The sequence below is a fragment of the Cyprinodon tularosa genome, unplaced genomic scaffold (assembly GCF_016077235.1).
Source record: "Cyprinodon tularosa strain WSP-4 unplaced genomic scaffold, ASM1607723v1 ctg999, whole genome shotgun sequence".
Taxonomy (NCBI): domain Eukaryota; kingdom Metazoa; phylum Chordata; class Actinopteri; order Cyprinodontiformes; family Cyprinodontidae; genus Cyprinodon; species Cyprinodon tularosa.
In genome coordinates, this window is record NW_024039783.1 from 26817 (window position 1) to 42659 (window position 15843).

A 15843-nucleotide genomic window follows, 5' to 3' on the forward strand; every position below is an offset into this window, starting at 1 on the left:
TCGGCTATTTGGCTCATGCAGAATCCCCCCCTGGCTGCTTCAGAATGGCTTTCATAGTGCATGTCCGATAATGTCCTTAAAACAACCTTAAACGTTCTTTTTTTTAAATATGCTACTCACCGGGTCGTCAGCGCTGTTCAATGACGTTCCAAAAAAGGTTTCGTAAAGAAAAAACTTTCCTGTAGTGTTTTATTTAGCATTTTGTAAATCCCATTGAGTTCTGTTGGAATAGTCAATATTCCCCTGCCACCGGAAACGGAAATGGGGCCTGTTTACACAGTTGTAGTCTTTTTGCTTCACACTGTGTACTCCGACGTCGAGAGTCAAGAATCCACCTTTCGTATTCCATTTTCAGAGTTTTTTAAAGTGTTTAACAGAGACGTTAGCACCTCGACGTCGGCGTACACAGAGTGAAGCGAAAAGACTACAACTGTGTAAACAGGCCCCATTTCCGTTTCCGGTGGCAGGGGAATATTGACTATTCCAACAGAACTCAATGGGATTTACAAAATGCTAAATAAAACACTACAGGAACGTTTTTTCTTTACGAAACTTTTTTTGGAACGTCATTGAACAGCGCTGACGACACGGTGAGTAGCATATTTTAAAAAAAGAACGTTTAAGGTTGTTTTAAGGACATTATCGGACATGCACAATGGAAGCCATACTGAAGCAGCCAGGGGGGGATTCTGCATGAGCCAAAAAGCAGAGACAGGAGCAATTGTCAAAATTTTGGTGTCGATCATTCGATTTCATCCTGGACACTACAGAAAATGGGCTAAAAGTGTTAAAAACCGGAATTCTCCTTTAATGATGCTAAAGGTGGATGAAATTGTGGTTCATTAAGCAAAACAATCAGTGAAGAATGAAAAATCACCTCTGGAGCGTCAGAATCACTTCCTTGAGCTTAAACCTAATAAATATTTCATAGAGTTGTAGTCAAAACCACATTAAACAAAACTGAGACAAGATAAAGAACATACAAGGTCTCGGTTGGTGTGGTCTTAAAAATAAATATTTAAAGTCTTGTTTTTTTTTAAATTGGTTTAGAAAAGCTACATTTTATATCTGCGACGCTAATATCTGTAAATAAGGAGCTCAACTGTCTTACTGGACTTGCTGGCCGCCATCTTTGGATCCCTCAGCAGGATTTTGATTGGCTGGCGGCATCACGTTTGTTTCAAACCTCCTTTTTTGTTTTTTTTTATGTACTCCGTTTCTTTAGGCGTTCAAACCTTTGCAAAGCAATTTCAGATTTTTTTTTTTTAAACAGATGATGTCAATTTGAACCATTTTAAAGTTTAGCTTAATTTTGTTACCCTTGATTTAATTTCATTATGCTAAAAAATAAAATAAATAAAAACTTGATCAGCAAAAATATTTGTTTTGCATTTATTCCTTTGAGAAGAAGGGAATACATTTCCTTGACATGCGTTTTATAGCTTTGTTTTGGAAAATAATCCAAGTACCACATGTAAATGAGTGGCTGTAAGAAATGGCAACTGACATGATCATGGAAAAATACCTTGTATAGTGAAAGGTAAATGTAACAAATTAGCAGAGATATGGTATCTTATCCTTTCTGGAAGAGGGTGGAGGTAATGAGATGTCAAGTTTAAGCGATACTGATACCATCTGAGAAGCATTATATTTTTAATTTTAATTATTTATAGTTTCGTTCTGTTATATTGTTGTAATTTTATTTGATGTATGTTTGGATTTATTTTAAATACTGTGCTGTACTATCCTTCAGTGTGTGTTTATAAAAATGTTAAAATGTAATAAAATATATTTGGGAAAAATAAAAAATTGGACCAAAAAAAGGTTGTCAAAAAAGAAATTTTAATTACTGAGCTTTAAGCACAGAAAACGGAATCAATCTGCTATATTTCGAGGAGATTAGGGATTGGAAATCCAGATTAAAAGTTGAGGAAAAGAAGGAGGCCATCATCATGTCCTCGATATAATGAAAGACAAGAGAGGAGAAACTGTTGCCTTCTTTTCAACAGTTCAAACAAATCTACTTTTCTGAGACAAAAAACGGGACCGGCTGCTGGAAGCAGAGCAATTTCCCTCAGAATAGCGAAATTAAATATTGTTTTAAGAGAGTGAATTTAACCTTCAGCGTCTCGATCTGAATCCATTTCCATATCGATCATACGGTTCAAACCCTACAGAGGTTTTCCATTTCCAAAGGGTGACCTTCTCACACTGCAATGAGAAGAGGACAGGAGCCCTGCACGGATGGAGATGCCTTTAAAAGATAGAGGGATTAGGCCCCTGGGGGGCCATGAAATGCAAAGCAGGGGGAACGGTCCTCAGTGCTGCAGGTCTTTGAATCTTTCACCTTTTAAATGGAAAGCAGCCCTCGCCAATCGAGCATCATTATGAGTCACATGATCCAAACATTCGACATGGACACATTTAACAGCAGCAAAGAAGAAACATCCACAATCTCCCTTTTTAAATTCTTTATTTAAACTTTATCTGGATATACAAAGGTCAAACAGGAGGTCATTTAGTAAACAACAGAATAAAAAACATCAAATCTACTCTAATTAGGGAGAAATACAGTTAGAATATTTCACAAAGATCCTTCATAGAAAACTAACAGGGATTAAACTCTAAAGGGATCAGTGAGCTCAACGCAGATTAAATGAAATCACCTCATCAATAAAAACACATGCAGACATGAACCAGGTGACTGTAATAAATATTATACAGTGTCTGACATCAGCATCCCGGCGGCTCGCCGCCCCCTCATGCATTTTTAAACACCTTCAATTTATATTCATTGCTATGAAAATCAACACTGTATAATATTGCACGAGCCCAAAATTCATAATTCATGGGATGAAAAGGGATTGAATGCAGTGGGGGGGTGGGGGGCTGCGGATGGTGATGACTGAGGTCCCGTCAGGAACAGCGAAGGCGGAAAAATCTGCTCTAATTTGGTTTATTTTAACGTGGCCTCAGCAGGGATGCAGCTTTGAACTTCTGGAATAATCCTGGAGCTGAATTATAAAGCAAACATGAACAACCACCACTGCTGCACAACAAAACACCAAAAGGTCCTGGATTATTATCAATGCATGTAACAAATATCAGCGTCCAATGGAAAGCCTTCCCTCAGTCTTTCTGAACTAGGGCCAGTTTACCGTCTACATTTAGACACTCCGTACACACCTTTCTGTTCCATTCTTAATAATACAAATATAAAACATAAAAAAGTGCCATGAAAAGTGAAACCGAGCGAACACAACCACAAAAACAAGGAGTGAGTAAAGGTAATATTTAGGGGGACGTGAGGAGGCAAAGCAGCTTAGCCCTGAAAGAACATCCAGCCTTTCTCCTCTACACTGACCGTCTGCTTTAACGCGGCTCCTTAAAGCAGTTTGTTGGCAGGAAATTAAAGAAGTAAAACGGATCTGATAAGATTCTGTGAAACCAGGGAGAAAAAGAATTAAATATGCTTCAACTGCATTAATTGCATCAAATCTAACAGCGAAGATTCTCTTCATTTAGAGATCACAACACAATCCAATCTAGTTTTTTATTTTATGGAACAGTGTAGAAGGTGGTCAGAGAGAATAGGACAGGAGCATCGCTAGTTTACTGTATTCCCTCTTTGTCTGCTGCAGGTTCTGGACCAGAGTCTGTTTTGTCTCTTGAAAGCAGCCAAACTGCCGGACTGATGATGTAGAAACAAACAATGTGTCAAAACTTCAGCTTTAACTCATTTCCTGAACCAATAAAACTAAAGTAGGGGGACTAGAAGGTAATAGCAGAAATCAATATTGATATCCTTTCATTTTTCCTCTCCCTGAGGGTGGTTACTGCATGCTGAGTTACTGTCTGGATGCTAATCCTCATAAAACAAAGGAAAATGACCTGGTTACCGTCTCAATCACAGCAGAGAAATGTCAAGAATACTTAAAGCAAACCTCCAGACACCTCGAAATATGGTTTTTATTGTCGCTACTCAATTTTTGCCCCCAATATAAACCTTTTTTTCATATACAATCTGTTTTCTAAATAGAGTTACAGCAAACATTTTGATAAGACTTTTATCTTTGCTCGGTAGAATAGAATAAAAAGCGAAACGGCTCCAGAAAGACGAGCCACATGCTGTCTGGACTGGAGTCTGGGCATAAAGGCTGCTTCATGCTGGGTTATTTACATCACCAGCTGTGGGTCTCAGAGGTTCACGGTATTTCTAGCAGCACCGTCGGATACATCAGCAGTTTTGTTACCCCTGACTTCTGACACAGGAAGGAGGGAATGATGAAGAGTGGAGCCGCTCTGCTTGTGGACGACATCAGATTGGATGGAAAAGAAAAGAGAAAAGGAAAGTTTAGCTGAATGGAGATCCTGCTCACAGCGGTTAGGGGTAACAACTTCCACCTCGGACCAGCCAGGGTTTTGGTGGTGTGCTACACTATCGTTTGCTGCCCTCTTGGGCTGAGAGCGAGTCAGTGCAGGAACGGCTCAGGAGGAAAGAAATGAGAGGAGGGGGGGGGAGGCGGGCTCTGTACTGTGCTACTCATCACAGCCCAGAAGCTCCATTCGCAGGGTGATGCGCTGGTGCCATTCCCAGGGCAGGACGCGGACATATCGGCTGTAGACGGCTGGCTCAAACATGTTCCTCTTGTGAACGTTGTTGTCACTGTTACCAGGAAATAGCTGAGGAGCAGAACACAGAAAAAGAAATAAACCAAAGGCTCAAACCACAACAGGCCTACAGGCAAAGCTGAAGCAGTTTTATGAATTGATTGGGACCCAAAGCTTAACCCGTGACTCCTACCGAAAAACTCTGCTTTATTGGTCATCTTTTAATTAACAATTAAATTTATCCTGATTCATTAAAAATCTGCAGCTGAATATGATTCACTGATGAAGGGCTCTGATGAAACTCCCTGCTGTTAAATGCGACCGCAGTAAAGTTCATAATCTGGAAATTAAGGCGAAGGCAAAATACATCAAACTAAAAACATCAACATAATTTGTATTCCACAACCTTAGCTATTACCCTGTGGAGCTCTCCATCTGCACTTATAGATGCTAGTGTTTTAGCAGATGAGTCCAATCTGTAGCAGATTAGATGACCTGGTTCAGTGGCTGGACAGAACAAATACGTGACATAGAGATGACCTGTCGGGTCTCAAGCCGGGCGTACACTGCAGGGCTCGACGTTAACCATCGCCCGATCTCCCGGGGCAAGTAGTTTTTATTGTTGGGAGAGTACAAATTTCATTGCATTTGCCCGGCGGGCAAATGCAATGAAGGCAAAAAAAAAATTTATTTATCACTCAAAATTACTTTAAAATCACCGACATTCGATGAAAATGACGCAGAAGCGTTGCAGGCGCCATTTTTATTGTTTTGTACACATTGTCGCGTGATTTGAAAAAGCTGCGTGATTTTCCACCAGATGGCGTGATTTTTGACTTAGCAGGCTAAAAAACAACCACAAGGCAAAAAAAAATGTAAGTACAGAAACACACCCACCACCTATTTTACCCTCAACCCTTCACCCACCACCCAGATAACCCTAGATTAAAAATTATCGGTCAGGGATTAGGAGAATTGGCATAATTGTATGCCATGCGCACAGTGTAAATATTTCATCATATGGCAGTCTTCTGTACAGTGATGCAGGTCATACAATAAAAAATGTTCTTTAAATTTTTTTTCTCTTAGACATTGGAGAGGTGCATTTAAATGTTATAGAGCTAAACATGTTAAATTGGTTACCTGTTATGTTATGAAAACCCTGTATAAAATAACTATGTATAATGATTCTCTAGAAAAGTCACATTATATTAATTGTATTATCTTGTATAAACATACCGTGACTCTAAAATAAAAGTGATTCATTTGTGACATTGACTTCTGTCTTTTGAGATTTTTAACATTACAATTTAGATTTTTCCAAACACACAACAGTTTAAAGCAAAGTTTAGTTTGAAAAGAATGTGCAGGAAGGCTTGAAAAGCATATTAACACGGTAATGTAGGCTTGAGTTCATTATCTGACGCATGCATATACAGGTAAAAGCCAGTAAATTAGAATATTTTGAAAAACTTGATTTATTTCAGTAATTGCATTCAAAAGGTGTAACTTGTACATTATATGTTTTCATTGCACACAGACTGATGCATTCAAATGTTTATTTCATTTAATTTTGATGGTTTGAAGTGGCAACAAATGAAAATCCGAAATTCCGTGTGTCACAAAATTAGAATATTGTGTAAGGATTACATTTTGAAGACACCTGGTGCCACAAACTAATCAGCTGATTAACTCAAAACACCTGCAAAGGGCTTTAAATGGTCTCTCAGTCCAGTTCTGAAGCCGACACAAACATGGGGAAGACTTCAGATTTGACAGCTGTCCAAAAGGCGTCCATCGACACATTGCACAAGGAGGGAAAGACACAAAAGGTTATTGCTGAAGAGGCTGGCTGTTCTCAGAGCTCTGTGTCCAAACACATTAATAGAGAGGCAAAGGGAAGGAAAAACTGTGGTCAGAAAAAGTGTACAAGTGATAGGGATCACCGCGCCCTAGTCAAGATTGCGGGGAAAAAAACCATTTAAAAATGTGGGGGAGATTCACAAGAAGTGGACAGCTGCTGGAGTCAGCGCTTCAAGATCCACCACCAAGAGACGCTTGAAAGACATGGGTTTCAACTGCCGCATACCTCGTGTCAAGCCAATGTTGACCAAGAAACAGCGCGAAAAGCGTCTCACCTGGGCTAAGGAAAAAAAGAGCTGGACTGCTGCTGAGTGGTCCAAAGTCATGTTTTCTGACGAAAGCAAATTTTGCATTTCCTTTGGAAATCGAGGTCCCAGAGTCTGGAGGAAGACAGGAGAGGCACAGGATCCACGCTGCCTGAAGTCTAGTGTAAAGTTGCCACCATCAGTGATTGGGGTGCCATGTCATCTGCTGGTGTCGGTCCACTCTGTTTCCTGAGATCCAGGGTCAACGCAGCCGTCTACCAGCAAGTTTTAGAGCACTTCATGCTTCCTGCTGCTGACCTGCTCTATGGAGATGGAGATTTCAGGTTCCAACAGGACTTGGCGCCTGCACACAGCGCAAAATCTACCTGTGCCTGGTTTACGGACCATGGTATTTCTGTTCTAAATTGGCCAGCCAACTCCCCTGACCTTAGCCCCATAGAAAATCTGTGGGGTATTGTGAAAAGGAAGATGCAGAATGCCAGACCCAAAAACACAGAAGAGTTGAAGGCCACTATCAGAGCAACCTGGGCTCTCATAACACCTGAGCAGTGTCAGAAACTCATCGACTCCATGCCACGCCGCATTAATGCAGTAACTGAGGCAAAAGGAGCTCCAACCAAGTATTGAGTATTGTACATGCTCATATTTTTCATTTTCATACTTTTCAGTTGGCCAACATTTCTAATAAATCCCTGTTTTGTATAAGCCTCTAATTTTGTGACACACGGAATTTTGGATTTTCATTTGTTGCTACTTCAAATCATCAAAATTAAATGAAATAAACATTTATATGCATCAGTCTGTGTGCAATAAATAAATACAATGTACAAGTTACACCTTTTGAATGCAATTACTGAAATAAATCAAGTTTTTCAAAATATTTTAATCTACTGGCTTTTACCTGTACACACCAGGAACTTGTAAACTTAAAAAATACTGAATTTAAAAAAAAATTTAAACAACAAGCATGTTTCATTGATATATATACAAAAATGTATATTAGGAACTATATTTATCAAACATTATACTGGGCAAGTAAAAATTGTTTCTGGGCAAGTGGTAAAAATCCTTAACGTCAACCCCTGCACTGTGATATTTTCAATCGCTGCATGCAGCTACAGCTCACACTGTACGACCAAACTGCAGGGTTTAAAGCTTCACAGCTCACCATGTTTGTTCTCACACTGTGCAACCAGACGCTCTGATGCGATCTACCTGCTCACACTACACTTTTAAAAACCACCTGTCGGAATTAGTGCTGAGAGATGAAGCTGGTCAGACTCATCTATCTGGAAGAAGAAGAACTCCACTGTTTGAACATGTGCAGTAATCAAGTTTCTGGTAAATCGGCTCGTCACTCTACTTCAACAGCAGGATTTGTCCACCACCACCTCAGGAGGGCCGACTGAATTTCAAATACGTTTTATTTTCTCCCCACCTTACAATTCCTTATCAGGAGGTGGTCGTTACCCCCTGCAACACAATGCAGGATGCACCATGAGGCTGAAACATGCCCCAATTGAAAAAATTATCCCATGACTGGAAAATCGACCCGGAAAGGGCAAAAAAATGTACAGTGTATGCCCATTCTATTGTTCTATTCATCTAAAGCACTTTGAATTGTCCTGAATTGTACTATAAAAACAAACTGACGTTGCTTAGAAACCAGCAGGTAATATTCCCTTCGAGGTTTCATTAGTTTATTTAGCTAATCTATTTATTTTTTTTTTCAAATCTTTACCCCCTCTTTAATGAATCCCTGTTATTTGTGGGTTTGGTCTGTATTCTTGGACCAACCTTGTCTTTGCCTGTGGTTCCATCCTTCAGGATAGTCCAGGACCTCCCGTCGTTGCTGTAGGCTACTTTAAAAGACGAAACAAACTGGACAGAGCCAAAGTCTTTGGCCCCCTGAGTGATGATCCCCGTTATCTTCTTGGGTGACAACAGGTCCACCTAAAAACACCACAACTTTACAATACACAGCAGGGCATGTTTAAAAAGCAGACGCTGCTCCAGTGCGCTCTCTCCTACCTGCAGCCATTGAGAGCGGCTGTTGGTGGCGGGACTCCAGGCGTTGGTCTTGCCCTGCTTGTCCAATCGGGCGTAGTGCGGCAGCCACTTGAACGCCTCCAGGCCCCAGGTGCGGAAAGTGCTGGAAGCTGTGATCTGCCGGTCCGACAGCAGTCGGGACTTCATGCCCATGGGCTCCGAACAACCTGAAGTGTTTGAATACACTGCGGAGGTGAGAGCAGGAAGAGGAAAAAGGAGCAGAGGAAACGAGGGAGGAGCGTGACAGAGGATGGAGAAGAAGCAGCTCAGGCCAACCGCTGATGTGAAGCAGCAGACATCAGATGTTTTGGTGACCAGCAGGACATACAGCAGGACTGGAGGAGCAACAATCAGAGCGCTGAAGACGTAACATTGAAAATATTTATTTCTAGGCTTCGGAGCAAAGGAAACGTCACGCAGTGACAGAGGTCAACCTTTCAGATTCTACAAACTCAAACAGGTTCCAAAATAAGAGCTTTAGACTCAGACTTTAGCTCTGCTGCCATCTAGTGGTTAGATATGTAATATCAGAGAGAAGAGAAAACTCTAACCCTGGTTCTGATTGAATCAGCGGTTAAAGGATCCTCCTATTATATGATGGGGCATTCTTTGAGTCAAAGATCCAGCAAACTGTAACTGCTCTAGAAATCCTCAATGCCATCAGCTTTACCCGGTTAGAAAACATACAAAGACAAATTAAATTTAGACAAATTAATCTGAAGCCCTTTTAAACTGTCTTGGCCACATTAAGCTAGCGACACCAACAACAGAGCATCTTTGCTGTAACTGCAGCCTTCCTGGGGTCGACTGGGTTCAGCTCTGATCCTAATCAGTAAAATAAATTATTTTGCTTGTTTGCCTAAATTAAAATCACCTATTCACCTTCTGACAGTAAGAAAATGTCTCACTGATTGGCTTTGAGGTTCAGGATTGTAGTTATTGGTCGAGATGCCTTCGCTGAAAAGACTAGAATCAGATTTTTGAGTTCCTGGAATGGTTAGATTCTAGTGGCTAAGTGCTTGAAGTATCTCACTGCTGAGGTAGACTGCTGGAGCAAACAATAAAAAAGCTTTTTTTTTTTAAACTACACAGTGTGAAATTTATTCATCTTTCATCTCATCAACCTTTCTCAACACATCTTTCTTTTAACAGAACAAACTGCAGTGCTGGTTCATGCTGGAAATGCAGTACATTACTTAGGTACTTTGTTTTGAGTAGCTTTTCTTTAACTGAGTAACTTCTTGAGGGAGTACTTTCTTTCACACCACTACAGTTTGAGGAAGCTGTTGGTTACTTGTTCCTTTGGTCTTCAAATAAAAAATAATATTTAAAATAGCTCTCCTTATTTTTTGTGTTTGAAACAATGAGATTTAAACTGAAACACAAAAAGCAACAACTGGGAAATAATCCATGTTTATGCTAAAGAAATGTAAGACGGGAGACGAGACCCTGATGTGACAAGACGACTTTTAATGAAAGACATCAAACAGAGCAAAGCCAGCGAGTTCAAAGGAAGTACGGTGGCACATGAGGAACAATAAGGCAAACCAAAGGCTTGACAGAACAGCAATAGACAGGAACATATCAGGCTTTTTCACTGTTGATGCCTGTAGGACGAAGGAGAATCCATCTTCCTCCCTCAGACTAAAGGATGACTGTCAGGTTAATTGGCCTTTATGCTACGTTTACCCCGCAGGCGATTTCAGCAACAAAAAAGCTTCTGCTGCTTCATTTCTGGTGTTTGTCCACATTAAGGTCAGGTGTCCAGTAAAGTGTGTTCAGATGCGTCTGATGCTTCTGCTGCTCCTGTGTTCAATTGCAGAGAGCAGCTTTGCTATATTTGCTGTGATCAGTGGGTAAAAAGTGAAGTTAATAAATTTTTTTGAGAAAGTCCTCCTGAAAACATGGTCTGTGCAGTCAGTTCATCCAGATTACCATCCTGCCTTCAAAGATTATCTCTCTGTCAGACCCCCACATATCTGCTACTCCTGCTGCTCAACCGTACACTTTGCATGTAAACTAGCTGCTTCTGCTGCTCATTGCGCGTTTGGTGTGAACATAGCATTAGGGGTTAGAGTATGAATGGTGGGATTAGGATGGATGGATATAGAGTAAATTGGTTTGGATGAAAGAGTCTTGGACTGGACCAACAAAGTTAGTAGGAAATCTAAAACATGTCTGAGAGCAACCAACAGCTAATTTGCTAAATTCAGTTGTGTCTGCGTTTACCCTCGAGTTCACAGCCCACCAGCTCCATGCGCAGGGTGCAGGCCCTGCGACACAAAACAGGAATGATGCGGATGTACTGCGCAATGATTGGAGGGTCAAACAGGTTGGTCTTAGTGCCGTCATTGTCCACGTTCCCCACAAAGAGCTACGAGAAAAGGAATGTGGAGGATCCTGTCAGTGGATCAGCAGTGAAGATGAAACATTTCAACAGTTTTCATTACAAAAGCATAAACTTTGACTTTCATGTTTAGCAATAGATTTCTAATTGAATTAAAAGAAACCTCTGCTCCCTGGTCCTGCTGAGGAAAACATGGAAGCATGATACTGCCATCACCATGGTGGAAACTTCAGTGTAGATATGTTAACGAATGCATGCCACATTTAGAAGATATTTAACTTGGAAAAATATTCAAAACCAACAGTTTTCCCCTGTTTTTTGAACGCTCTCCATTCCAGGACACATCATTTAATGAATTCTACAAAGTCAGCTGTTTTACGGCTCAGAGGACTGATCTGATCCTATTATTTAAACCATTAGTAAAGACGCTAGCTCAGAACCCCACCCATGTCCTTACCTGGTCCCTGCTCTGCCCTTCAGTCCTGTACATGGTGTACGTCTTTCCATCCACGCTGGACGCCACTTTGAAGGCCTTGATGAATTCCGCTGTGCCGATGCGACTGGCGCCCTGCGTCACGATGCCTGTGAAGCGCATCTTTCTCTTCACGTTGATCTGGGGATGAACCAAGTCAGTTTGATCATGAGAGTTTAGAAGGATAAAAGAGAAGCAGAAACTAAGATGAAGTCTAAACCGAACTAAAAGACCACTAATCGACGCTATCCATCCCACCGCCTCGTGTTAAACTGAAACCAATCGCAGTAATGACCTCTATCCATGGGTTCTTGTCATGAGCAGCTGAACTCCATGCGTTGACCAGTCCCTTATTGTGGAGACGGGCCAGCTCCGGGCCCCAGCGCTGGAGGCCCAGCACGGTGTAGCGCACCGACGAGGCTCTGATCTGGGACTCTGCGATGCCCCCTCCCTCCATTCCCAGGAGAGAAATGCAGCCTGCAGAAGAGAGATGGTTTGAATGCTCAGCCTGCTGCTTCCAACAGTGATACAGTCAAATTTCTCCAAACAACAAAAAGAAAAAGTTATGCATCTGAAAACAAACAAAAAAACATTCACGGAGAACAAAAGTTATTCTTTTTCTTTTGTCTTTTAATTGACCCTAAAATAAGGAGACTCAGCCCTCAATCAGAGAACTTAAATCAGCTATTGATCGCTCAATCAAAGCACGCAGTTTTTATTGGGCGTATTGATCATCCAGAAGCTCTGCAGTTTGCCCTCCTGTGCTGCAGTATGAGGTTCTGACAAAGACAATGGATAAGGTGATATTTGCTCTGAAAAGCACCATCTGTGCTTCATTGGAAAAGTAAAAAAAATATAACGTAGGGGAAATATAACGTATAATTTAACACAATAGAATCTAATAAGGGTCATCTTGATCTAAATTCCATTTTTCTTTCCTCTATATTTTTACAGATACATATGAACATGCATACATGCATGCATACACATATGTATACATATACATACATATTAAGGTTGAGCAATAAATCTATCGACAATAGACTCGGCTCTTCAACAATCGTTTAAGAGCAATTTTTTGTATAATTTTTGGACCTACAGGCTAAGATGCAGCTCACAACAAAAACTAGCAAAAAATGCTGATTTTAATGGAACGCACAAACTCCTTCCAGCTGCAGCTTTCAATCAATTTCCTATTCAATCCCTTCCAAATATTTGTGCTCGATTTCAATTACTTATAAAAGTATTCACTCAGGCTGTCTGACACCAGCAAAGCTACTGTATCTGGGTTAGAGGGGTTGTTTTAAACACTTCTTCATTCCCATCACAGTTCACAGTCCTTCCTCTTAATGTTCTATCTTCTACTGTATCCAATTTGTTTTTAAACCTGTATGGAAAAAATCCTTGCAGCTTTTTGCAGGCTTCAAGTGGTTTGGTAAATCCTTATTTATTCAACCTTTATCCTTTGTGACCAGAACAGGCTGGAACATTGGCAAAACTAAATCTTGCCAGTTGAAATTAAAATGCTGGCTGAATGAAGAACCCGGCATCTCAATTTCTTGTTAAAGAAATTTTTTTCTTCTTTAACTTCTCTTCTTTCTTTTAAAACTCTTCTGTTATATCATTGATCACTTTTCAAGCATATCTGCTATCAAGCAGAAGCATTTTGATGTGGAGGCAGCAGGGGGTTTACCATTAGGCAATATTAGGTTCCTGGAGGTCCCATAAAACTCTGTTTACATGTATAGTTAATACAACTATCACTTATTTGTGCACATTAATTATGTTTTAGATACAAATCCTTTGGCTAAAATGCCATCAGATAATATTATAAGATTAAGAGTCCATCATATTGGATCAGTCCATTTGCTGCACATGTTCAGAAAGGTCCAAACAGACAGCAGCAAACCATTTGAAAACAAACGGTGCAAAGAGCAGTGTTCAATTCAATTCAATTCAATTCAGTTTATTTATATAGCGCCAAATTCACAACACATGTCATCTCAAGGCACTTTACAGTTCAACCAGATCAAATTGATACAAAGTTTTCTATCTAAGGAAAACCAGTTGATTGCATTGACTCATTGACTCAAATACAATCCCCCAAACTAAGCATGCTTGTAGCGACAGTGGAGAGGAAAAACTCCCTTTTAACAGGAAGAAACCTCCAGCAGAACCAGGCTCAGTGTGAGCGGCCATCTGCCGAGGCCGACTGGGGTTCAAGGAGACAGAAGCAGAGATACAAAAAGCAGCTGTAAAAGGCGGCCCCGTCCAGGAAACACACAGCCAGGCAGACGAGCTCCGAGGCAGCTCCCATGCAGTTAGTGTTGCTAACTTAGCGCTTTAGCCGCTATATTTAGCCACTTTTCAGACCCCTCAAGCACTTTGATTTAAAAAAAAAGCTACTAGCACCAAATCTAGCGACTTTTTTCTGCTACTGGAGACTTTGGAGACAACATCTAAAAGCAGTGAACTCTGCTCTCCAGAGCAAGTAGATTGGTAACCCCGCCTCCTGCTCTCCTCTATCTTGTCTGCTGTCATGATTCATGCAGCTATTATTTCATCCAAATGAAAAATGGGGAACAGATAAGCAGATCATGGCTTGTCTGCAGTGAAAAGAAGGACTGGGTTATTTACTTTGGCCTTTTTGGAAACACAGGAAGGAGCAATCAGCTAAGTGAGCTTAGTGCTTGGAAAAAATCTTTCATTCCTTTAGAGACAGCATGAAAAGTCAGCTGAGTACAAAACATAGAGAGGAAAACAACAAGTAGAGTGGGACACAACAGAACAAATAATAGATGTCTATTCTATTAACATTTCTCTATCTGTATAATGGGTCTGTTTTATGCATTTTCTTCTAAATTTAGAGGCCCTCCAGCCTGTCTTTGTCCAGGGCCCCAAATCTCCCAAATCCGCCCCTGTGTGCAGGTCAATGGTACTTACGCTGCTGGCACTGTTTGCCCACATACGGTGAAGGGCAGTGGCATTTAAAGTCTCCTTCCAAGTCTCTGCAGGTGCCGCCATTCTCACACGGCTGGGCAGCACAGTCGTTCACATCTGCAGAGATGAATCGCATCGTTAACACCTGAAGTCAAAGGACAAAGGCCATGGTTAATTTCAGAAATAAAGTTAGAAAAAGGAAAGGAGTTAGATGTCATTCCAGCACCTCACAAAAACCTTCCTGCTCCTGCAGCCACATCTGTCCCATTAAAGCCACAAACCTCAACAACTTTAAGTGACAGCCCCACATGAGGTAATAGGAAAGGAAAATCATTTGTATAAATCTTAAAGGTCCGGCATGCACCTGTACTGGTCTTAATTTAAGCTAAAACTCCAAAATTAAAACCAGGTTTAGGAACCCATACAAGAACATTTTTGGATGAAATCAATCTGAACGGTTTGGCATGGTTGTGTAGAAAAGCTCCTCTCACTGTTATACGTCTGGCCTGAACTCGATATCCCGCAGCATGATGCTGCCAAATGCTTCAATTTTCTGGAGCATTGTTAAAAAAAAAACACTTTGAAATTCAAACATTGCTACTGAAAAGGTATAAACTTAGGATATTCCCAATTGTATACTGCAGGTGGTTTGAGTGCTATCACAGGTTTCTACTCCTCAACAACAAGTAAGGGCAAAATTTTTATTGATTGTCTTTATTGATCTAACAGTGGAGAAATGTACTCGTTCCATCGGCTCAAATAGTCAAAGAAGAAGAAGGAGGAGGTGCCAAAGGAAGAAAAAGTTGCATGGTATATATAAAGTATATACAGTGCGTCCTCATGTGATGTTTTATTTTTTTTTTTATATTACATGGGTGTTTATATAGATGGATATTTATATTTATATAGTTATTGCACTGAGTGTCAAATATAGAGAAACAGGTAATAGTAATTGCAGTAGCGCTCCTTTTTCCAAACAGGGTGTAAAAGTCTTTGACTAAAGGAGCTGCTCAGCTCCTCTACAGTCTATTGCAGAGGGTGGAAGGTGGTGTCCATGATGGATGGAAGCTTGGACAGCAGCCTCCTCTCAGCCACTTCCTAAGCCGAGTCCAGAGCGCAGCCTAGGACAGAAACAGCCTTTCTCACCAGTTTGTTCAGTCTCTTTCTGTCCCACTCATATCTTTATTATGATCATCTTCATTAGCTGCACAAACTAATAATTGATCCAGTAAATTCCCTTTAAAATGTGTGTGTGTGTTGCAGAATTTCTTTATAAATGTTATTTTAGTGCCTTT

At 40.7% G+C, this 15843-nt stretch overlaps 1 protein-coding gene across 4 annotated transcripts in view; it reads right to left on the bottom strand.

Annotated features, from left to right (window-relative positions):
* Nucleotides 1-2456: 2456 nt before the first annotated feature.
* The window catches only part of mfge8b (milk fat globule EGF and factor V/VIII domain containing b), a 43904-nt gene continuing 30517 nt past the window's right edge, over nt 2457-15843 (bottom strand). For 2 of the 4 annotated variants that reach the window (XM_038276124.1, XM_038276122.1), the window contains 7 exons: nt 14552-14665; nt 11904-12085; nt 11594-11749; nt 11019-11163; nt 8772-8956; nt 8538-8693; nt 2457-4683 (listed from right to left, as the gene is read on the bottom strand). In XM_038276124.1, the coding sequence (XP_038132052.1) occupies nt 4540-4683; nt 8538-8693; nt 8772-8956; nt 11019-11163; nt 11594-11749; nt 11904-12085; nt 14552-14665 (1082 nt within the window). In that variant the 3' untranslated portion in view covers nt 2457-4539. Of the gene's footprint in view, nt 4684-8537; nt 8694-8771; nt 8975-11018; nt 11164-11593; nt 11750-11903; nt 12086-14551; nt 14666-15843 lie in introns of all 4 variants that reach the window. The other 2 variants (XM_038276123.1, XM_038276121.1) reach the window with 1 other exon arrangement.